General features: G+C 49.5%; 1 protein-coding gene across 1 annotated transcript in view; it reads right to left on the reverse strand.

The window, feature by feature from the left end:
* The window catches only part of RNF10 (ring finger protein 10), a 132779-nt gene extending 107881 nt beyond the window's left edge, over window positions 1-24898 (reverse strand). Inside the window, 3 exon segments of the mRNA XM_030219861.1 lie at window positions 5154-5356; window positions 5460-5659; window positions 24457-24898. Coding sequence (XP_030075721.1) covers window positions 5154-5356; window positions 5460-5659; window positions 24457-24568 — 515 coding nt within the window. The 5' untranslated portion in view covers window positions 24569-24898.
* Between the last annotated feature and the right edge of the window lie 272 nt (window positions 24899-25170).

The following is a 25170-nucleotide window of genomic DNA, read 5'->3' on the forward strand; positions in this document are numbered from 1 at the left end:
CTGCATATCTCTTCCAAGGAGACGGATCCGGCCTCTGCCATCGAGGCCGCCTGAGCTCTTGTGGAGTGAGCCTTCAGCTGGATAGGCGGCACCTTCCCCGCGGCCACATAAGCCGCTGCCATGGCTTCCTTGACCCATCTTGCCACTGTAGGCTTAGCAGCCTGCAGACCCTTACGAGGACCTGCAAACAGGACAAACAGATGATCCGATTTCCGGAAATCATTGGTCACTTCCAAGTATCTGATGATGACTCGTCTCACATCCCGATATTTAAGAGCAGAGTACTCCTCTGGGTAGTCCTCCCTACGAAAGGAAGGGAGACAGAGCTGCTGATTCACATGGAAGCGAGAAACAATCTTGGGCAGGAAGGAAGGCACTGTGCGAATAGTCACTCCTGCCTCAGTGAACTGCAGAAAAGGCTCTCGACAAGAGCGCGCCTGGAGCTCGGAAACTCTTCTGGCTGAAGTGATAGCCACCAAAAAGACTGCTTTCAACGTCAGGTCTTTCAGAGATGCCCTTGCCAACGGTTCAAAAGGCGGCTTCTGCAATGCTCTTAGCACCAGGTTGAGAATCCACGCAGGCACCACTGAGTGCAGAGGAGGGCGCAGGTGATTAACTCCCTTGAGAAAGCGCACCACGTCTGGCTTCGAAGCCAGGGAAGCACCCTTCAGGCGGCCCCTGAAGCAAGCCAGAGCCGCTATCTGGACTTAAAGGGAACTGAGCGACAGGCCTTTCTCCAGACCTTCTTGCAGGAACGCCAACACTGAAGAATTGGAGCAGTGAAGGGAGAAAGTGAGCCTGCTTCACACCATGCTGCAAAGACACGCCAAACCCTGGCGTAAGCAGTAGAAGTAGAGCGCTTCCTCGCTCTCAGCATAGTGGCGATGACCTTGTCTGAGAAGCCCTTCTTCCTCAGACGCTGCCGCTCAATAGCCAGGCCGTAAGACCAAAGGTGGAGGGATCCTCCATCACCACGGGACCCTGATGTAACAGGCCCTGCTCCACTGGCAGCCGCAGAGGATCGCCGACTGAGAGCCTGATCAAGTCCGCATAACAGGGACATCTGGCCCAAGCCGGACCACCAGGATTACCCTGCCGGGATGCTTTGCCACCCGGACTAGCACCCTGCCCAACATGGGCCAGGGCGGGAACACATAGAGAAACTCTTGTGTCGGCCACTGTTGGAGAAGAGCATCTACTCCCAGGGATCGAGGGTCCCGTCCTCTGCTAAACAAGCGCGGCACTTGGCAATTGGCCGATGACGCCATCAGATCTAGGCTCGGCTGGCCCCAGCGCTTCGTGATGTCCAAGAACGCCTGAGCAGATAGCTGCCGCTCTCCGGGCTCCTGCTCCAGGTTCGCTTCCGCCCACTGGCATAGATTCATAGCCTCCTTGGCTAGAGGGGCGCTCTTGGTACCTCCCTGGCGGTTGATATAGGCCACAGCCATGGCATTGTCCGTCAGGACCCGTACAGGCTTCAACACCAGTACCGGGATGAACTCCAATAACACCAACCGAATGGCTCTGAGTTCCAGGAGGTTGATAGACCACTTGCCTCTGCAGGAGACCAGAGCCCCTGCACTGTCCTTCCCAAGCATTGGGCTCCCCAGCCCATCAAAGAGGCGTCTGTCGTGACGACAATCCACTCCGGGGTCACCAGAGGCATTCCTGCAGACAACTTGTCTGTCTGCGTCCACCAGCTCAGCGCCTTGCGCACTGCTGGGTCCAAGGGAAGGCGCACAGCAGAATCCTCCGACATCGGAGTCCAGCGCAGCAGCAGAGATAGCTGTAGTGGTCTCATATGAGCCCTGGCCCAGGGCACTACTTCCATCGTGGCCGTCATAGAGCCCAACAGCTGCACGTAGTCCGAAGCCCGAATAGGAGAGGCTACTAGGAACTAGTCCACCTGAGCCTGAAGCTTGACAATCCGATTGTCTGGCAGGAACACTCTGCCCACTTGGGTGTCGAATCGAACTCCCAGATACTCCAGGGACTGAGTCGGGTGCAGCTGGCTCTTCTTCCAGTTGATGATCCATCCCAGGGAGCTCAAAAGAGCAACTACCCGGTCCATAGCTTTGCCGCACCCTGCATAAGAGGGGGCTCGGATCAACCAGTCGTCCAGATAAGGATGGACTTGTACTCCTTCCTTTAGCAGGAAGGCCGCTATGACCCCCATTACTTTGGAAAAGGTCCGCGGAGCAGTAGCCAACCAGAAAGGGAGGGCTCTGAACTGGAAGTGTCGTCTCAGGACTGTAAAACGCAGAAAGCGTTGGAGAGGAGGCCAGATGGGAATATGCAGGTACGCTTCCTTGATGTCCAAGGAAGCCCAGAACTCTCCTGCCTTCACTGCCGCTATAACAGAGCGGAGAGTCTCCATGCGAAAGTGCCTCACTTTCAAGGCCCGATTGACCCCTTTGAGGTCGAGGATAGGCCGGACAGAACCTCCTTTCTTTGGTACCACAAAGTAAATGGAGTAACGTCCCTTGCCAATCTGATTTTTTTGGCACCGGAACGACCGCACCCAGGCGGATCAGGTTGTCCAAGGTCTGCTGCACTGCCACAGCTTTGACCGGAGACTTGCAGGGAGAGAGTACAAACCCGTCTCTTAAGGGTCGGCAGAACTCTAGCTTGTAGCCGTCTCTGATGACTTCCAGCACCCAAGCGTGTGAAGTTACTGTGGTCCGCTCACCCAGAAACGAGGACAGCCGTCCTCCAATCTGCACTGGGGCGTGGACCAAGGCCCCGTCACTGGGCGCGAGACCCTGGGGGAGGACCGGAGGAAGCACCTCCGGGACGGCGGTCTCTGCGAAAGGAATGCTGCTTGGGGGAGAAATTCCTCTTGAAGGAAGAGGGGGCAGAGGAGCCCGACCTGCCCGGGCGGTACCGACGGGCTTCCTGAAACCGTCCTCTGGAGGTACCGGGACGAGTACTAGCCCGAGCCCTGACCTCTGGTAACTTCTTGCCCTTAGACGTGCCGAGATCGGTCACGATTTTGTCCAGCTCGACCCCAAAAAGCAGCTTGCCTTTAAAAGGCAATCTAGCCAGGCGGGATTTAGAGGCGTGGTCAGCAGACCAATGTTTCAGCCAAAGCCACCGCCGCGCAGAGACTGTCTGAGCCATGCCTTTAGCTGAGGCTCTCAAGACATCATACAGCAAGTCTGCCAAATAGGCTAGGCCCGATTCCAGGGCCGGCCAATCAACCCTCAAGGAATGATCCGAGGGGGAAGCCCGCTGCACCATAGTCAGGCACGCCCTGGCCACATAGGAACCGCAAACCGAGGCCTGCAAACTTAAAGCAGTTGCCTCAAAGGACGACCTTAAGGCCGCCTCCAATCTTCTGTCTTGGGCGTCCATTAGGGCCGTGCCACCTTCCACCGGCAAAGCCGTTTTCTTAGTCACCGCAGTGATTAAAGAATCCACAGTAGGCCACAGATAGGCCTCACGTTCACTTTCAGGTAAAGGATAGAGGCGGGACATAGCCCTAGCCACTTTGAGGCTCGCTTCCGGGACATCCCATTGAGCCGAAATTAAGGTGTGCATGGCATCATGCACGTGGAAGGTTCTAGGCGGGCGCTTCGTCCCCAGCATAATGGCAGAGCCAACAGGGGCTGAGGGAGAGACGTCCTCCGGAGAGGAAATCATCAAAATGCCCATGGCCTGCACTAACAGGTTGGGCAAATCCTCTGGGCTAAAAAGCCGCGCTGCAGAGGGGTCATCCGCTCCATCCGAGCGGGGATCCGTCTCCTCCAAGGAATCCGCAAAGGACCGTTGGGAGACCTCAGACACGCTGCCCTCATCTACATCGGAGGAGACAAAGTCCTCCAAGGCCTGGAATCAACCCGAGGGCGTTTACCTCTGGGAACCTCAACCTCTTTATCAGAAGAGGGAGCAGGGGCAGCGTTTTGCATGAGGAAAGCCTGATGCAGCAGCAAAACAAATTCGGGGGAGAAACCCCCCAGACTGTGCACTTCCGCAGCCTGGGCAACAGCCCTAGACGCACCCTCAACCGGCGCTCGCAAGAGCGGGGGAGAGGCATGCTGCGCATCCAAAATGGCGTCCGGCGCGACACTCCGCGAAGGAGCCGCGCGGGAAGAACGGCACTTAACTGTAGCCGCTTTTGTGCCGTCGCCCAAATTAAGGGCGTTCATGGCATTAATGTCTCCAACCTCAAGGGCGGCCCACGAAGAAGCCGTCCGAGCCGCGTGGCCGGCCAAGATGGCGGAGGCGAGGAGCGGGGGATGGGCGTTTATGGCGGGAAAAACCGCCACGCCGGAGGAAGGACCGGGACATTCATCGGTCACGAAACTGTCACCCAACAAGGGCGAATCAGGCTGTAAGACCCCCGCATCCCCTCTAGAAGCGCTCAAGCGATCCGGGGAGCGACCCTTTGCGCCCTCGCCCTCCGACGCCATATGCCACAAGGAGAAGAATCGGGGAACCCCCTGCCCGCTATAAAAAGGTAAAATTACCTGCTTGCCGCTCCGAGCTGTAACGAACTGGTGTCCCAGTGAGTAGCTGCAATGAACGTTTAAATAAACGTCGAAATAAACGCCTTTAAGGACGTTTAAAATTTTTTTTTTTTTTTTTTTTAACGGAGCCAGCGGGAGGGGGGAGAAAAGGAGGGACCTGGCACCACCAGGTTTGCACTTGCTCAAAAGAGCCCTCAACCCCAGGCCTCAACAAAACCTAAGGATTAGGCTTGGAGGCCTAGCCAGAGCTGCTGCTGTGTGTGACCACCACCTGCTGAGATAGAGAACATACTGAGGAGTTTCCGGCAGCACATGACCACATATAGGGAGGCAAAAGTTTGCTCTCTATCTCCACCTGCTGGTAGATGGACACAACCCACCAGTCTATGGATTGATCAGCTTGATGATATGGAATTAAAGATTATTCGACTGAATACGAATAATGGGCATTGGGCTTTAACATAAATAACAAAAGAAGCAATGTGAAATCGTAGATTAAAAAATAGGGTTTATTTCAGTAGGATTTAGTGCAGTAGAGCCCCAGATTATTCGTATTTGAATTTAAATTATTCAACCGATTAGAAATAAAGTATTCAGGGAACTATTTGGGACTGAATTGAATCAAATATGAATATTCGGTACAACCCTAAAAATAACCACCCCATACCCCAGATTGTCACTCACTTTGCTTGCAAAAAGAGCTCCTTGTTGAAGGGTTTGTGTCCCCACTTGTTCCTTTTCCCCCAGTTACCATGCCGATTACCATCATGGTAAGCTCCCATCTGGCCACGGGGCTCAAATGTAAAATTCAGCAGGTGATTCAGATTAATCTTCTTGGGACCAGAAAACTGGGCAGGGCTAAACTCTGCCCGCTGAGCTTCTGCTACCTGCAAAAAGGAATTTCACCAACAGAAAAACAATTTAACTACTCCAAAATTACCTTACCCCCTCCCTCTATTCCAAAGCTCCTGGGGGAGGGGGAAAACTCACCTCTTCTCGTCTTCCACTACTACAAGCAGAGACAAAGTGTCTGCCCTCTCCTCCACCTCGCTGAGGGGGAATCTTGTTAAATGTTTTGCTTTTCTGTAAGTTGGAACGGCGGGACTGGCTGGGAAAGCTTTCATGTTTGGGATGAGAATTTTCTCGTTTACGATTAGAGCGCTGTTTAGATCCATTTCCATTCTTTCCATCTAAAAATTACCAAGCATCAAATGCATATATTAAGGATGTATGTCACAGGAATCCTCTAGCACATTCTTTTACAAAGAAAGCAAACTTTACCCCCACCCCCATCAGCTTCATACACCTCAGTATGACAATGAGATTTTCAAGTCCCAGTGTTGGCAGAGATCAGAAATATGACATCAGCTAGATTACTATTCCAAACTTGGCTGTGCCCAAACAGGTTACTAATAACATACTTCCTAGGCCACTGGTGGTAGCTCAGTAGCTGTGTTGTACACTGCCTTGCAAAACATCCCCAACATGGCTGGCAATTCTGGGAGGCAGTAAGTTGTGGCCATTTTCAGAGCCCATGACTGCTGAGTTCCAAAAGCAGCTTTTATGGATGGTACTTGACACAGGATCAACACTGCAATGACTAGATTAAATTTGCTAAGGACAATATAGAACAGGGAGGGAGAGGGACCCCTTAGTAGTTGCAAATGAAGGGTTATAAGCCCATATCACAGCTGGAAATATGAAGGAGCAGATGGAACTACTCTGTCAAAACTGGTACTTCCTATTTTCCACCCTCAAATTTACTAAGTTAGTCTATGGCCTTATTTTAATAACTTTGTATATCCTGTCACCAACTGTATACATTTTCTTGCCTTGCCTTGGAAACCACATGGACTGTAGCCAATTCATTCTAAAGTTCTTAGCAAGTAGCTCTCTCTCATGATATGCCATAAGAAGTAGGTTACACTTCTTGCTCACTGGTTTTTAACAAGCTAGAACAGGTAGAAATAAAAATATCACCAATAATGGAACTAGCAAATTTGAGGGTGAACAAAGCTATATGGCAAAATAGAATGCATCCAAGGATACTAAGGGTCAGAGAGGGTCTGCTGAAGTAACAGTTCAATTGATCTTTATAGATGGAAGTGGTCCTGTGACTGGAGAAAAGTGGGTGCTGTCCGTTTTTATGAGGGAAATGAAGGAGATTGGAAACTGCAGGTCTGTCAGCCTGACAGTGGGAAACCAATGGCGACTTTACTGAAAAAGGTGGGATAGCCAAGTATCTTCAGGCAAGCAGTCTTATGTATGGTTTTATAGAGAAAGGGGGGTTTGTTTTTTCAATTTAGCAACTGGATGCAATGTTTGTATTTCAAAGGTTTTGGATACTATCCCACACAGAAGGCTCATATTAGAGAATGACACGGGAGCAGGTAATCAAGGTAAACCGCAGTAATCCGCAATAAAACTACAGGAATGGGAAAATTTTTCAAAGTGTTACCACGGGTGCAAAAAAAGGTTATTTCTCCACCCCGCATGAGTGATAATAATCCCTGCACCCGCGGTACAACGGACGCCTTTTTCCCCTTCATCCCTCCCTTCCTTACAAGTCCAGTGTCGCTTCCTCACTCTCCCCCCCCCCCCCCCCCCGGGTCCTATATCGAACTCTCCCTCCCCTCCTACAAGCTCCGGTGTCACTCCTCCACCTCTTTGCTGTGCTCCCACTGCAGCCTTTCCATCTTCCGGGCTGCCGGCAGCATTAGAAATGTAAGCACGCTGCCATCACATGGCCCGGAAGCCTTCTCTCTATTGCGACTTCCTGTTTCTGCTTAGGCAGGCCGTTTGCTGCAGAGAGAAGGCTTCCCGGTGCACGAAGGCAACGTGCTTACATTGCTAACACTGCCGGCAGCCCTGAAGATGGAAAGGCTGCAGGGAAGCATAGTGGAGAGGTGGAGGAGTGACACCGAAGCTTGCAGAGGGGGGAGGGAGAGTGCAACACAGGACCCGGTGGGGGGTTGTGGGAGAACGAGCAACACCTGACTTGGAGGGAGGGAGGGAGGGCAGGTGACACTGGACCTTGTGGGAACGGAAGGAGGGAGAGTGACACTGACCCTGTGGGGCAGGAGGCAGGAAGATTGGGAGTGCAACACCAAACTTGGGAGGAGGGAGGGAAAGCGACAAGACTTTGTAGGAAGGGGGGGGAGGGAAAGGGTCCGCAGACTTTGTTGGGGGGGGGGGCAGGTGGTACGGAGGGAAAGCAACACCAGAGTTTGTGGAGGGGGAGAGGGAGGAAAAGCAACACCGGACCTTGGAGGGAAGGAAGGGGTATAGGGCCTTGGAAGCAAGGGAATGAAGGAGAGAAAAGGATGGAGAAGGGACAGATAGGGTGATGAGATCCAGTGGAGGGTAGATGAGGGCTAATAGGATGGAAATGGGGGCTAAGGAAGAGGGTGAAAGATGGGGAAAGATATGGGTTTAGGAGACTGGATATTAAGTGAGAGACAGAGGGTGCAATGGTAAAAGCTAGTAGGTAGATGAGAAGTGAAACAGAGACTAAGGTGAGAGAAAGGGGGGTAAGCACAAATAAGCGGGGGGACGGACATGAAATGAAAGATCACTGCCAGACAGATGTAGCGAAGGAAAGGACAAAGCCAAGAGGAGAGAGAAGAAATGGAAACGCCAACGTGGAAAAGAATTTACAGAAGACAGACACGTGGAAAGTGGAAAAGAGACTGGGACCAGCCCAATTAGAAAAATAAAGTGCTTGGACAACAAAAGGTAGAAAATATTTTTTTAAGGACTGAGATGTTCCTTCTTTGTGAAATATACATCTTTTCTATTTTTATATTTTGCACATTGCAGGAGAAAATACATTTCTGTTTCTCTTTTACCAGTGTTTACACAGCTTACAAAGTCTGGCTTTCTTGAGGGAGATCTCTATTTCAGTTTTTCTGTAGTTCCCTGTTTTGTATAATGAGAAAATAATTAAATGTGCTTGGAGTTGTAGAATGATTAGAAAACTTAGTGCTCATTATTGCTTGCTATGTGAATGAATATTCCATCAGTTTCATTATTGCTTGCCAGAACAGTCCAGTATTATTACATTTTAAAGGCATTTGTTTTAATTAGTTTATGCAGTTCTTACATGCATATGATTTTGCTTTTTAAACCCAAAGTTAAATCTTAAGGGTGGTTAAACAGTGAGGCTTCTGTGGATAGGGACAGTTTGTCCCCTCATCATTCTCTAGCTCATATATAAAACTAGTAAAACAGGCCCGTTTCTGACACAAATTAAATGGGCGCTAGCAAGGTTTTCCTTGGAGTGTGTATGTTTGAGAGAGTATGTGTGAGTTTTGACTGTGTGTGAGAGAGTGAGAGACTGCTGGGTGTGAGTGTCTCTCCTCTGTCCCCCCTCCAGCCACCCTGCGAATCTCCTCTGTTCCTTGCCCCCCCTCCAGCCACCCAGCGAATCTCCTGTTCCTTGCCCCCCCTCCAGCGATTCTCCTTTTTCCCTTGCCCCCCTCCAGCCACCCAGCGATTCTCCTTTTTCCCTTGCCCCCCCAGCCATTCTCCTGTGTCCCCTGCCCCCCCTCCAGCCACCCAGCAATTCTCTTCTCTCCCCTGCCCCCCCATCCTATCTCCTCTGCCCCACCTCTAGCCACTCCTCCACTTTAATCAGCATATATTAAATTCCCCCCCATGTGCTACAGAAAAGCACCGAGCACATCCTATATAGCGAATGCTACATACCTGTAGAAGGTATTCTCCGAGGACAGCAGGCTGATTGTTCTCACTGATGGGTGACGTCCACGGCAGCCCCTCCAATCGGAATCTTCACTAGCAAAGGCCTTTCCTAGTCCTCGCGCGCCAATGCGCACCGCGCATGCGCGGCCGTCTTCCCGCCCGAAACCGGCTTGTGCCGGCCAGTCTTATATGTAGCAAAACAGAGACAAGGGAAGACACAACTCCAAAGGGGAGGCGGGCGGGTTTGTGAGAACAATCAGCCTGCTGTCCTCGGAGAATACCTTCTACAGGTATGTAGCATTCGCTTTCTCCGAGGACAAGCAGGCTGCTTGTTCTCACTGATGGGGTATCCCTAGCCCCCAGGCTCACTCAAAACAACAAACATGGTCAATTGGGCCTCGCAACGGCGAGGACATAACTGAGATTGACCTAAAAAATTTACCAACTAACTGAGAGTGCAGCCTGGAACAGAACAAACAGGGCCCTCGGGGGGTGGAGTTGGATCCTAAAGCCCAAACAGGTTCTGAAGAACTGACTGCCCGAACCGACTGTCGCGTTGGGTATCCTGCTGTAGGCAGTAATGAGATGTGAATGTGTGGACAGATGACCACGTCGCAGCTTTGCAGATCTCTTCAATGGTGGCTGACTTCAAGTGGACTACCGACGCTGCCATGGCTCTAACATTATGAGCCGTGACATGACCCTCAAGAGCCAGCCCAGCCTGGGCGTAAGTGAAGGAAATGCAATCTGCTAGCCAATTGGATATGGTGCGTTTCCCCACAGCTACTACCCTCCTATTGGGATCAAAAGAAAAACAATTGGGCGGACTGTCTGTTGGGCTGTGTCCGCTCCAGATAGAAGGCCAATGCTCTCTTGCAGTCCAATGTGTGCAGCTGACGTTCAGCAGGGCAGGAATGAGGACGGGGAAAAAATGTTGGCAAGACAATTGACTGGTTCAGATGGAACTCCGACACAACCTTTGGCAAGAACTTAGGGTGAGTGCGGAGGACTACTCTGTTGTGATGAAATTTGGTGTAAGGGGCCTGGGCTACCAGGGCCTGAAGCTCACTGACTCTACGAGCTGAAGTAACTGCCACCAAGAAAATGACCTTCCAGGTCAAGTACTTCAGATGGCAGGAGTTCATTGGCTCAAAAGGAGGTTTCATCAGCTGGGTGAGAACGACATTGAGATCCCATGACACTGTAGGAGGTTTGACAGGGGGCTTTGACAAAAGCAAACCTCTCATGAAGCGAACAACTAAAGGCTGTCCGGAGATCGGCTTACCTTCCACATGATAATGGTATGCACTGATTGCACTAAGGTGAACCCTTACGGAGTTGGTCTTGAGACCAGACTCAGACAGGTGCAGAAGGTATTCAAGCAGGGTCTGTGTAGGACAAGAGCGAGGATCTAGGGCCTTGCTGTCACACCAGACGGCAAACCTCCTCCACAGAAAGAAGTAACTCCTCTTGGTGGAATCTTTCCTGGAAGCAAGCAAGATACGGGAGACACCCTCTGACAGACCCAAAGAGGCAAAGTCTACGCTCTCAACATCCAGGCCGTGAGAGCCAGGGACCGGAGGCTGGGATGCAGAAGCGCCCCTTCGTCCTGCGTGATGAGGGTCGGAAAACACTCCAATCTCCACGGTTCTTCGGAGGACAACTCCAGAAGAAGAGGGAACCAGATTTGACGCGGCCAAAAAGGAGCAATCAGAATCATGGTGCCTCGGTCTTGCTTGAGTTTCAATAAAGTCTTCCCCACCAGAGGTATGGGAGGATAAGCATACAGCAGACCCTCCCCCCAATCCAGGAGGAAGGCATCCGATGCCAGTCTGCCGTGGGCCTGAAACCTGGAACAGAACTGAGGGACTTTGTGGTTGGCTCGAGATGCGAAGAGGTCTACCAAGGGGGTGCCCCACGCCTGGAAGATCTGTCGCACTACACGGGAATTGAGCGACCACTCGTGAGGTTGCATAATCCTGCTCAACCTGTCGGCCAGACTGTTGTTTACGCCTGCCAGATATGTGGCTTGGAGCACTATGCCGTGATGGCGAGCCCAGAGCCACATGCTGACGGCTTCCTGACACAGGGGGCGAGATCCGGTGCCCCCCTGCTTGTTGACGTAGTACATGGCAACCTGGTTGTCTGTCTGAATTTGGATAATTTGGTGGGACAGCCGATCTCTGAAAGCCTTCAGAGCGTTCCAGATCGCTCGCAACTCCAGAAGATTGATCTGCAGATCGCGTTCCTGGAGGGACCAGCTTCCTTGGGTGTGAAGCCCATCGACATGAGCTCCCCACCCCAGGAGAGACGCATCCGTGGTCAGCACTTTTTGTGGCTGAGGAATTTGGAAAGGACGTCCCAGAGTCAAATTGGACCAAATCGTCCACCAATACAGGGATTCGAGAAAACTCGTGGACAGGTGGATTACGTCTTCTAGATCCCCAGCAGCCTGGAACCACTGGGAAGCTAGGGTCCATTGAGCAGATCTCATGTGAAGGCGGGCCATGGGAGTCACATGGACTGTGGAGGCCATGTGGCCTAGCAATCTCAACATCTGCCGAGCTGTGATCTGCTGGGACGCTCGCACCTGCGAGACGAGGGACAACAAGTTGTTGGCTCTCGCCTCTGGGAGATAGGCGCGAGCCGTCCGAGAATCCAGCAGAGCTCCTATGAATTCGAGTCTCTGCACTGGGAGAAGATGGGACTTTGGATAATTTATCACAAACCCCAGTAGCTCCAGGAGGCGAATAGTCATCTGCATGGACTGCAGGGCTCCTGCCTCAGATGTGTTCTTCACCAGCCAATCGTCGAGATATGGGAACACGTGTACCCCCAGCCTGCGAAGTGCCGCTGCTACTACAGCCAAGCACTTTGTGAACACCCTGGGCGCAGAGGCGAGCCCAAAGGGTAGCACACAGTACTGGAAGTGACGTGTGCCCAGCTGAAATCGCAGATACTGTCTGTGAGCTGGCAGTATCGGGATGTGTGTGTAGGCGTCCTTCAAGTCCAGAGAGCATAGCCAATCGTTTTCCAGAATCATGGGAAGTAGGGTGCCCAGGGAAAGCATCCTGAACCTTTCTTTGACCAGATATTTGTTCAGGGCCCTTAGGTCTAGGATGGGACGCATCCCCCCTGTTTTCTTTTCCACAAGGAAGTACCTGGAATAGAATCCCAGCCCTTCCTGCCCGGATGGCACGGGCTCGACCGCATTGGCGCTGAGAAGGGCGGAGAGTTCCTCTGCAAGTACCTGCTTGTGCTGGAAGCTGTAAGACTGAGCTCCCGGTGGACAATTTGGAGGTTTTGAGGCCAAATTGAGGGTGTATCCTTGCCGGACTATTTGGAGAACCCACTGATCGGAGGTTATGAGAGGCCACCTTTGGTGAAAAGCTTTCAACCTCCCTCCGACTGGCAGGTCGCCCGGCACTGACACTTGGATGTCGGCTATGCTCTGCTGGAGCCAGTCAAAAGCCCGTCCCTTGCTTTTGCTGGGGAGCCGAGGGGCCTTGCTGAGGCGCGCGCTGCTGACGAGAGCGAGCACGCTGGGGCTTAGCCTGGGCCGCAGGCTGTCGAGAAGGAGGATTGTACCTACGCTTGCCAGAGGAGTAGGGAACAGTCTTCCTTCCCCCAAAAAATCTTCTACCTGTAGAGGTAGAGGCTGAAGGCTGCCGGCAGGAGAACTTGTCGAATGCAGTGTCCCGCTGGTGGAGCTGCTCTACCACCTGTTCGACTTTCTCTCCAAAAAAGTTATCCGCACGGCAAGGCGAGTCCGCAATCCGCTGCTGGATTCTATTCTCCAGGTCGGAGGCACGCAGCCATGAGAGCCTGCGCATCACCACACCTTGAGCAGCGGCCCTGGACGCAACATCAAAGGTGTCATACACCCCTCTGGCCAGGAATTTTCTGCACGCCTTCAGCTGCCTGACCACCTCCTGAAATGGCTTGGCTTGCTCAGGGGGGAGCGCATCAACCAAGCCCGCCAACTGCCGCACATTGTTCCGCATGTGTATGCTCGTGTAGAGCTGGTAGGACTGAATTTTGGCCACGAGCATAGAAGAATGGTAGGCCTTCCTCCCAAAGGAGTCTAAGGTTCTAGAGTCCTTGCCCGGGGGCGCCGAAGCATGCTCCCTAGAACTCTTAGCCTTCTTTAGGGCCAGATCCACAACTCCAGAATCATGAGGCAACTGAGTGCGCATCAGATCTGGGTCCCCATGGATCCGGTACTGGGACTCGATCTTCTTGGGGATGTGGGGATTAGTTAAAGGCTTGGTCCAGTTTGCAAGCAATGTCTTTTTGAGGACATGGTGCAAGGGAACAGTGGACGCTTCCTTAGGTGGAGAAGGATAGTCCAGGAGCTCAAACATTTCAGCCCTGGGCTCGTCCTCCACAACCACCGGGAAGGGGATGGCCGTAGACATCTCCCGGACAAAGGAAGCAAAAGACAGACTCTCAGGAGGAGAAAGCTGTCTTTCAGGAGAGGGAGTGGGATCGGAAGGAAGACCCTCAGACTCCTCGTCAGAGAAATATCTGGGGTCCTCTTCCTCTTCCCACGAGGCCTCACCCTCGGTGTAAGACACAAGTTCACGAACCTGTGTCTGCAACCGTGCCCGACTCGACTCCGTGGAGCCACGTCCACGATGGGGGCGTCGAGAGGTAGACTCCCTCGCCCGCATCGGTGAAGCTCCCTCCGCCGACGTAGTCGGGGAGCCTTCCTGGGAGGCGACGGCAGCCGGTACCGCACGCGGCACCGACGCCGGAGACCTCACCTCGGGCGATGGGCCAGCCGGCGCCACGCTCGACGGTACCGGAGGCGCAAGCACCGCCGGTACCGGAGGGGTAGGGCGCAGCAGCTCTCCCAGAATCTCTGGGAGAACGGCCCGGAGGCTCTCGTTCAGAGCGGCTGCAGAGAAAGGCATGGAGGTCGATGCAGGCGTCGACGTCAGAACCTGTTCCGGGCGTGGAGGCTGTTCCGGGCTGTCCAGAGTGGAGCGCATCGACACCTCCTGAACAGAGGGTGAGCGGTCCTCTCGGTGCCGATGCCTGCTGGGTGCCGACTCCTTCGGCGACCCAGAGCTCTCGGTACCGACATGGGAAGGGGACCGGTGACGATGCTTCTTCGACTTCTTGGGACGAAGCATGTCACCGGAGCTTCCCGGTACCGACGAGGAGGACGTAGAATCCAGCCTCGCTTCCTCGGGGCCGAGATCGAAGAAGGTCGGTCTCGGGGGGGGCTGTACCGCAGGAGCCCTCAGGGTAGGGGGAGACCCACCCGAAGGCTCACCGCCACCAGCAGGGGAATGGACAGCCCTCACCTGCACTCCAGACGAAGCACCACCGTCCGACGACATCAGCAGACGAGGTCCCGGTACCACCGACGTCGATGCAGCTGTCCGATGTCTCGGCGCCGATGCAGAGGACCGATGCCTCGATGCACTCGATGTACTGGCCGCCGAGGTTGAAGGTCTGGACGCTGAAGACGTCGATGCACTCGATACCCCCGGTGCCGATGCCGACGAAGAGCCCGAGAACAAAATGTTCCACTGGGCTAACCTCGCTACCTGAGTCCGCCTTTGCAAAAGGGAACACAGACTACAGGCCTGAGGGCGGTGCCCAGCCCCCAGACACTGAAGACACAACGCGTGCCTGTCAGTGAGCGAGATTACCCGGGCGCACTGGGTGCACTTCTTGAAGCCGCTGGAAGGCTTCGATGTCATGGGCGGAAAAATCACGCCGGCGAAATCGAAAGACGAAATGGCGAAATTTGGCACAGAAAAAAGGGAAATTTCGACCGGGGCCTAAGTATGGCCTACCCCGACGATGAAAGAAAACTTAACGGGGCGAAAAAACTCGAAGTAGAGGAAGGAAAAACCAAAAATGGTTAATCCAAACACTTTCTGGATTTCTCACAGAAAACAGTCGAAAAACAACGCGCGAGGCCGACTTTTCAGGGCACGAACGGTAAAGCACAACCGTACCGAGCGCGGAGAAAAGAAGACTGGCCGGCACAAGCCGGTTTCGGGCGGGAAGACGGCCGCGCGAGGACTAGCAAAGGCCTTTGCTAGTGAAGATTCCGATTGGAGGGGCTGCCGTGGACGTCACCCATCAGTGAGAACAAGCAGCCTGCTTGTCCTCGGAGAAAATAAAATGCACCTCCAACGTTCTCCTGGGGTGGGCGTGGTGTTGAGGCGAGGGCGGCAGGGGCGGGGCCTCGTGCTGCTGTGCAGTTGGTCAGTGCTTCACTGCTTCAAAACGTTGGAGGAATGCTTCAAGGCTTCACTTTCTTGGCTTCAGAACGTTGGAGGTGCATTTTATTATACTAGTAAAACAGGCCCGTTTCTGACACAAATTAAACGGGTGCTAGTAAGATTTTCCTCGGAGTGTGTGTGTTTGAGAGAGAGAGTGTGAGAGAGAGAGAAAGAATGTGAGAGACAGAAAGTGAGTGTGTGTGTGTGGGGGGGCTCCGAGTTCCATGCCCCCCTCCTTCCCTCCGAGTTCCATGCCCCCCTCCCTCTCCTCCCCAGCGTGTTCCATGCCCCCCTTTCCTCAGAGTGTGTATGTTTGAGAGAGAGAGTGTGTGGGTGAGAGATGGAGTGTGTATGTGAGAGAGAATGAGTGAGTGAGAGAGAGACAGACAGAGTGTGTGTGTTTGTGTCAGAGAGAGATAGAGTGTGTGAGAGACAGAGTGTGTATGTGAGTCTGTGTGTGTGAGAGAGTGTGAGAGAGAGAGAGAGAGAGTGTGTGTGTGTGTGTATGTGTGTGTAAGTGAAGCCTTCAAGCCTTGAAGCATTTGTGCGCTCTGTAAGGCTCCATCTCCTCAATTGACGACACGTAATTCCGGAACGTTGCAGGAATGCTTCACTTTCTCGGCTTCAGAATGTTGGAGGTGCATTTTATTATATAGGATAGGATGAGCAACTTGGGAGTGGGTTCCAAGGTTGAAGACTAGATTATAGACTCAGTGGCGTGGCACATGAACTCACTCAGAGAAAGGTGATTAGTGAACTGTCTCGTCAGTTCATTTCCATATCTTGGTGCACAATTTTGAAGATGAGTTAAAACGAAAAGTTTGCATTTATGCAGAGAACATAAAGATTTTCAACACTGTCTACTCCCTCAGAGGTATCCACTAAGAAGAGACAGACAAAAAGAAGCTGCTAGATTCAAAGCAAAGAGAGCACACTCATATCCAAGAGTGCAGGAATCTGGGTGGTACATACTGGGAAGTGAAGAGCTGATACGCACAGACCATGAGGTCTCTCTCAAGTGATAAAAATCCAATGATCAAGGTAACAAAACAATATGATAGAACAGTGGCCAGAGACAGGAGGATGCTGGGGTTCCTGGGGAAACATTACCAGCAGAACAAAAAAAAAAACAAAAAACTAATGCTAAGCCATTCTTTGTGACTTTGTACAAGTCACTTAACTGTCCACTGTACAACCAATTTGTAAGCCCTCTGAGGACCATACTTACAGTATCTGAATGTAACTCACCTTAGACTATGGAGAAAGGTACAAGCTAACTGCCAAACCATTGGCAAGTTCTGAAGGAATAACTCAGAAAGTCAATAAAAGTGGTCTAGGCAGGTTCTGCATTAGCAACCATATAGAATAAGACTGAAGGACCTAAATATACATACCCTAAAACAGCAATTCTCAAGCCTGAACTGTGGAAGCACCAGGCAGTCAGGTTTCGAGGTCACCAACAATGAATATGAGAAGTCTGCATACATAGCCTCCACTGAATTGCAACTGTCTCACATGTACTCATAGTGGATAGACTGAAAACATGTCTGACGATTCCCCTCCCCAGACAGGTTTAAAAGCTATTACCATAGAAGAGAGGCAAAGCAAGAAAATAAAACTAAGATATTTAAAAACCTGAAAGTTATTAACACACTAAAGGCAAACATTTTTCAACAGAAAATTATATAAGGGAATGGGGGTTGGGGAGACCAAGGAACATCAGGAAACTCCATCCTCACCTCAAGAGCATGATTGATGCCTAGAATGCTGTATCGAGTTTTAAAAATTTGATATTGTGCTAAACAAACCTCATCTATTGTTAGCGCAAGTTACCGTCTATTTATTTGGCTGTACATTTATATGTAATTTTGTCGGTTATCTACCTGCATTATGTACATCACCATGTTGTTGTACACGAACATGAGTCTATTAAACACTCAAATATGAATGAGGTAGGGGGTAGGGAGAAGAAAGAAGAAAAGAACCTGAGACGCAGACCACCTTTGTAGTCAGAGGAAGCAAAATAAACTGTTCAGTGTGCAGCGGCACTCAAAGCAGACACTGTTAGAAATTATTAGAAAAAGAATAGAGAATTAAAACAATGAATTGTAATAATGCCTCTGAACTACTCCATGGTGCAATCACACCAAGGGCCCTAATACTCAAAAGTAAACGCTGGCGTTAAGAGACCATCGGTGCCATACCAGCACCTACATTTACCTGCGCAGAATGTTCAGAGGGGTCTAGCGCAGGAATAGGGTGTGCCAGGCATTAGTGCATATAGCATGCAAACGTAGTCAAGCTCATATAAATTAGGTAATTTTGTATTCCTCCCCAATGGTCAGAAAGAGCGCTGAAACAAAACTGCCTTACCGCTGTAACAAATGCCAGGTCGGAGCAGGCGTTAGCTTGTTAGAAGACAGGATTTCTCATGATTCTTTCTGCAAAATCTGACGGTTTGAAGTAGAAGGAAGCCCAAGCAAGCCTTTAAGCACTGGCCATGAGAAATAGCAGACCCAAGTGAAAGCAAACATTGGTGTCTGTTTCCTGCATCTAAATATAAGGGTCCAAGCTAAAAAAATAAAATAAAATAAAAACACTTATAGTTAGGCCACAGAAAACCGATGCCAATGTGTGCTTCACGTTTGGGCTTTACCAGGCGCATGTGCACAGGAGCCAAGTTTACTGCAGAACTCTTCTGTGCATGCACCAAACACAATCCTCCCATCAAACTCCCTAATGCTTAACGCTACGAACGCACCTATATTTGCATCCCAGCATTGAGCATTAGGGCATTCTTCACTGTTCCGGTAGTATTTTTACAGCACTATTCAGAACAGTGCCACAATTTTGAGCTTCAGGGCCCTTGAGTACTGAGTGCAATTCTGGTTGCCTCATCTCAAAAACAAAAAAGGTACAAAGAAAGGAAGTCAAAATGATTAAGGGAATTACTCTCAAATAAAGAGAGACTAAAGAGATTAGAGCTCTTCAACTTGGAAGAGAGACAGTCGAGTGAGGACATGATAGAAATGTATAAAATCTTGAGTCAAGTGTAATGGGTAAACATTAAATTATTTACTCTTTCAATAAGTACAAACATTATTTATTTATTTGCTGCATTTGTATACCACATTTTCCCACCTATTTGCAGGCTCAATGTGGCTTACAATATATTACAAGGGAGACAAACCATGAAATTACATAGTAATACTTTTAAAACCAATAGGAGAAAATATGTTTTCACTCAATGTATATAGTTAATGCCTGGAACTTGTTGCCAAAGAATGTGGTAAAACAGTTATGGTAGTAGGCTTAAAGAATGGTTTGGACAAATTCCTGGAGGCAAAGGCTATAAACTATTATTAAAGCAGACCCAGGAATAAGATACTGCTTATTCCTGGAGGTAGGTACATAGAATCTTGATACTTTTTAGAATTCTGCCAGGTACTTGTTACCTAGGGCCAGATGCACTAAACTTAACGAGCCAGCAAAGTGGTTTTTAAACTGGTTCTAGCCAGTTTAGCGTGCCAGTAGTAAACCGGGACATGCACAAAAGGGTTCTCCGAGCCATTTTCCTGTCACGGTAGCAGCTCACGAAAACGGAATGCAAATTAGCTAATTTTTATTATAATGTGAATGCGATGCACTACCGTTTCCGACCCCATGCACAAAAGCAGTCCCTACCTTTACCGTGGAAATTTTAACGTGAGGTGTGGACCTGCCAGTTCTTCATTATTGCAAGTAGAAGGGGAGAAACAAGGCAGGGAAGATGGAGCACAAACAAAAAAAAAAAGTACAGCTTACACGCAGCTTCTTTGCGTGTATGAAAGCCATGCCACATATGTTTCTTTTTCAAATTACATTTACTGGCAAGAAATTGGGGGGGGGGGGGGAGGGTACTGAAATGTAAAGCATAAAAGTAATGGCGACTTACCAAAAATGCAAGGAAGTTAAGAGTCCATCAAAGAAACAGCATCTGTGGGACACGGGCTTTGTTCCACCCCCATCCTAGAACGTCCATCTCCCTGAAGATGGACTCTCATTGGCTGGCTGCTGTCCCAACTCCTCCTTCCTGCAGGGCTTCCCTGATGACATCACTTTAGAGCTGTGAACTGATTGGATCCGAACTTCCTGGTGTCCCCCTCCTACAGGGAGGAGTTGGGACAGCAGCCAGCCAATCTGAGTCCATCTTCAGGGAGATGGGCGCTCTAGGATGTCAAACAGCCAATAGAAGGAAGCAGCAGGAACAGCTGGGGGTGGAACCAAGCCCTGATGCTGATGATTCCTCACAGAAGAGCGAAGAGCAGCAGAGTGAGGTTTTTCTCACTTTTTCTCAACAGCCGGAGGCATGGCGCTGCAATACAGGTATGCCCATCCAAAAAAAAAGCGCTTTTGTGTCTACCAAAAAAAAAGGGGGTAAATCTACTGCTATCATAGACGCAGCTTGTCTGCGTGTATGAGAGCCGTCTGTAGCATGTGCAGAGCAGCCACGCATAGCGATTAACAGTTCTGCGCATCCTCAGCTCACCGACTTGCTTCCCCCCTATCGCATGCAAAATGAGCTGGGTCACAAAAACATGCGATTTTCTTAGTGAATCCCTCTGTTTCTAAATCGGTAAATTTTTACAGATTTGGAAACGTAGATAGATCCTTAACTGGACCTTTATATATCTGGCTCCTAGTTAGGCCACTGTTAGAAGCAGGGTACTGAGCTAGGTAGACTTTTGGACTGACTCAGTATGCCAATTGTTATGTTATTTTTGGCCCTGCCCCCAACCTCTTTAGTTGTTGATGCTATGTTGGGCTAAATACTGGTAGAGCTATGGCCCCAGTGGCCCATTCTAGTCTGCTCTCTCTGACCTAATGGAATTAAAATAGCATTTACTTAAAAAAAAGTACATCAACAAAATAGAGGATCTATAATGCCAAGAGGATGGACATGAAGAACGTTAACAGTTATGCACAGACAACTTATGAATAAACTGAGCGTCCTTGATATGGACCCTACAGTTGTTGTTGTTGTTACATTTGTACCCCGCGCTTTCCCACTCATGGCAGGCTCAATGCGGCTTACATGGGGCAATGGAGGGTTAAGTGACTTGCCCAGAGTCACAAGGAGCTGCCTGTGCCTGAAGTGGGAATTGAACTCAGTTTCTCAGGACCAAAGTCCACCACCCTAACCACTAGGCCACTCCTCCACTCTGAGTTAGGAACAGTTGAGTGGAAAGCAACAAAAGGTAGTAGTAAATGGAGCTCATTCTGGACATTACAAGTGGTGTGCTGCAAGATCGTTTTTGGTCTGCTTCCTTTTAACATTTTTGTAAGCGATATTGCAGAAGGGCTGTCTGGTAACATTTGTAGTATCTAAAATCTGCAGTATGGTAGCTACTCCCGATGGTATAGACAACATGAGGAGGGATCTAGCACAGCTTGAAAAATAGTCCAGAATTTGGCAGCTAAAGATTTAGGGCCCCTTTTACAAAACCATACTAGCGATTCCCACATAGCAAATTCAACAAACCCCATTCAAATTGAATGAGCTGTGTTGCATTTGCCACACTGGGAATCACTAGTGCTGTTCAGTAAAAGGGGCCTTAAATGCTTACAACAAAAAAATACAGGGTTCTGCATTTGGGCTACAAAAACCTGAGGAAGAAGTACAGCGAAGTCCACATAAGAGGAGCAAGACTTGGAGGTGATCCTATGCAATGACCTTAAGGTAGCCAAACAGGTAGAAAAAGTGACAGTAAAAGTCAGATGGATGTTTGGGAGATTAAGAAAAGGAATGGCAGCAGGAAAAAGGACGTGATAAAGCATATGGGGACAAACTTCAAGATCTCAATTTATATATTTTGGAAGAAAGGAAGAAGGGAGATATGATCAGAGACATTTAAATACTTCCAGCATATAAATGCACATGAGGCAAGTCTCTCAACTGAAAGGAAGCTCTGGAATGAAGCAGCACAGGATGAAGGTGACAGACTCAGGTGTAACTTAAGGACAGGCTGGAACTGGCTCGCAACAGCTCACGAGAGCCGGTAGTAAGTTGGGGGGGGGGGGGGGTTATTTTGCAAACCGGTTGTTGAGCCCGGTCAGTTGGGGGAGGAACAATCCTCCTCTGCGCCTGTCTATGCAGTCTTCATTCATTGTCTCCTCGTATTGAAAGGACTGCCGCAAATTTCAGCAGCAGTCTCGTGCGATTACTGCGGAAATGCAGAAACTCATGGAAGCCATTTTTAGTATGGACTAGAGTGGAGACTACATGGGCAGGAGTGTAGGAGTATTGCTCTTGCCCCAGCTGACCGGGCTCAACAACCAGCTCACAACTATAACTACTAGAGTGTGCAATCTCCCTGGGGAGGAGTTGGCAGTCAGGTGGCTCCCAAGTGTACTGTGTGAGGACTCTGAGTCTGTTGCTGCCATTGTTGTAGCAAAGAGCTGTAGGGGGACACAATGCCAGAGGTGGAAGAGGGTGATGACAGCTCAGCCATCAGGGTGCCAGAGCTTCGCCTAAGGCTGGCTCGGAGCCTGCGGCGGGGAAAGCTGACAGCAGGCATCCAAGCTGTTCAGCAAGGGTCTGCTGTGGAGCTTCCACAGTCACTGGGTGGTGGTCATAAGTACATAAGTATTGCCATGATGACAGACAAAAGGTCCATCAAGCCCAGAATCCTGTTTCCAACAGTGGCCAATCCAGGTCACAAATAGCTGGCAAGATCCCAAAAAAGTATAAAACATTTTATGCTGGTCTAGCCTTTGCTCTAGTGTTGCAGCAACCAATCCTTGCTGCACGCCAATGCCACCTTCTGCTATGACCTGGAGGCTGAGGGCCATTTCGAGATCCGCAGCACGGGCAGGGTGTGCAGCACAAAGTAAGTGATGAGCCCTGCTAATCGCATGCCTAGACTATCCAGGTTTTAGACATTCCCCATATTACTCCTAAGCAAGTAGGTTCACTTTTTGATTTTCGTTTAACATTGACTACCAATGTTATTTTGGAAAATTGGAAAGACCTTGGTTCAGCAAGCTGTAATGTGTGGTGGAACAATGTTGGTTTAGTATATAATTATGAGGTGTTGTATATCGCTAAGAAGCTTAATAGATTTGAGAACTGTGCATTATTATGGCACCTCAACTAACTTTTTATGGTCTATATCAGTGTAGTAGGAGCTTCACTATGGCAGGGTTTCTTGGAGGGGGGAATATATATATTACATGTAATACAATGTAGTCCATTTGATATTATGTAGTGTTTTTGTATGTACTCATTCTGTCATAAGTTTAGTTTTGTGTGGTTTTAGTGAATGTTTTTTGTTTTACAAAATTAATAAAATAAATGAAGACTAAAAAAAAAAATAGCTTCACAGTGAGACTGCACCATGAGCACTGTATACAATTCTGGTCACCACATCTAAAAATTGATACAATGGAATTAGAAAAAGTACAGAGAAGAGCAGCCAAAATAAGGAGATAGAACTCCTCTCATATATGCTCTGAGCATGCACAAGTCTCTGCATGCTCTCAGAGACAGAAACAAGCAGTGGGGAGAGGCAGCAGTCCATTTATTTGGCTGATGGGGCTCAACATCCCTGCTAGCAAAGGTATGCCTAGTGCGCCTACGGGAGGGAGGGAGAGGAATTTGGTGTGCCCACAGGAGGGGGCAGAAGAATGCGGTGCCCCCCCAGTCCACCCCTCGGCCCCTACCTCCAAACTGCTGGACTGGCTACACCCAGAGAGAGAGCCTGATAAAAAATTACCAGCACACCACTGCTTAAGGAAGTACTTCTTCACAGAAAGGGTGGTTACTTCACAGAATGGTTTCCCAGTGGAAGTCCTATAGAGAAGACTAATCAGAGTACTAGAAAGTTTGACACAAGTACACAAGATCTCTAAAGGAGAGAGAATAGTATAGACAGTGTGGATGGGCAGACTGGAGACTGGATAGTGTGGACAGGAATATAGTCTTTATCTGCCTTCATTTGTAAGCTGCATGAAGCTTCATTTACAAATCTTACATTGAAGGACTTCAAAAAAAGGTTTCAGAGGCCTCCACTAGACTTATTTAGAGTTGTTTTTACTATTTTCTGGTCCAAATCAGCAGCTTAAATCAAAGAACAATACTTAAATATAGACTAAAAAATTATAATCAAAAAAATACATATACATTTTCACAGTTTTACAGAATTTGGGAAGTAGTTTGTTTTTGTTTTGTTACATTTGTACCCTGCACTTTCCCACTCATGGCAGGCTCAATGCGGCAGGCAATGGAGGGTTAAGTGACTTGCCCAGAGTCACAAGGAGATGCCTGTGCCGGGAATCGAACTCAGTTCCTCAGTTCCCCAGGACCAAAGTCCACCACCCTAACCATTAGGCCACTCCTCCACTCAAGTCCACTTGGACATGACAGAAAATATTTTTTTTTTTATCAGATGAAGACAGCACAGAGAAAGTGGTACTGGGCTGCTTTGTGCATTTCACTCACATATGTACCAAAGCAAATTAATCTACAGTTTGCTGTATATATCATTTTGGTCATTATCCAATTTTAAAGGTTGCCTAATCACAGAAAAGTATCACTACAAAGTTATATGAAGTGATGGTGGATTTCATTATAGGAAATGCCAGGACAAATTTTTTTGTCCTATTTCTGCATTATTGTTCCAAAGAAATATGTGACAGTCGGAAATCACTCAATTTGAATGCCTACTTTGTTGTTTTGTTTATTAAACACAAAATGTATTTTCTTTTTAAGAGCTTAAAATTGTCTTGTATTCCGTTTAATTTTCCTTATTAAGTATTCTACGTTTTACTTATTTTTTAAGTTTAATATTTACTTTGAACGGACTGCATCATGTTAGACTACCATAAACAGAAGGTTAAAGTTACGATGGAAAACAGAGTAGATTAGAGGTGAGTGAAACTTTTCTTTTCGGACACATTAAACCGCTACGAATAATTATGCCTTTGCCAGACACCCGTTCTTCTCCGCTGACAGCACAACTAAAGCCCGACTACCAGGGACGTTACAGGAAGCCGCTTCTTACCGTTTTTGGGCTTAGAGTCAGTGGCAGGTCCGGCGGAGCCTGAACGAGTCTGGCCTTTGCTGGCGTTGCCGCAACCAGAGGTGTCCATGTCCGGGGCGGTGCTCAAGGGCATAGACGGCGGAGGGCTGAGCAGAGCGCTGGCAAGGGCGGCTGAGACTGTGGATACCGAGGCTCATGGCGTTCGAGGCCTGGGGGCGTCGCGGCGGGAGCTCCGGAATCATGGCGACATCTTTCTTCGAGTGTAGACACTAAACCTACTACAGATGACAGAAATTACTCCGACAGAAAGGTTGGGTAATGGAGTGGTGGCGACGACCGACCAACCACGGGCAAGAAGGCCGCAAAGCAGACTCGGCGACAAGTCGCCAGAGACAGCAATGACAAGTTCCCGAAGTTCCCGGATGGAACACTTCCTAGCGGCTGCTAGGGTCCGCTTAGGATTGTGGGAGCTGGAGTCTAAGTGCCAGCACCAGGGCAAGGGTAATGGGATTTGTAGTTCTCTGGGTCGGGAATGGCGGGAGTTTTAATATAGTAAATGACATCAGATAGACTTGTATTGTTTATCTAGTTTGACCAATAAAGGCAGAGATGCCAAGTTACCCAGTTCCACACTGGAGATGTGGGGTTGTCCTGGACTTGCTTCTGACCCAAGGTTTAATAGACAGGAGGTGAAGTTACGTCAAAACTCTGAAACCAATTAGGTCTGTCAGAGTT

Source organism: Microcaecilia unicolor, chromosome 11 (assembly GCF_901765095.1).
Source record: "Microcaecilia unicolor chromosome 11, aMicUni1.1, whole genome shotgun sequence".
Classification (NCBI taxonomy): domain Eukaryota; kingdom Metazoa; phylum Chordata; class Amphibia; order Gymnophiona; family Siphonopidae; genus Microcaecilia; species Microcaecilia unicolor.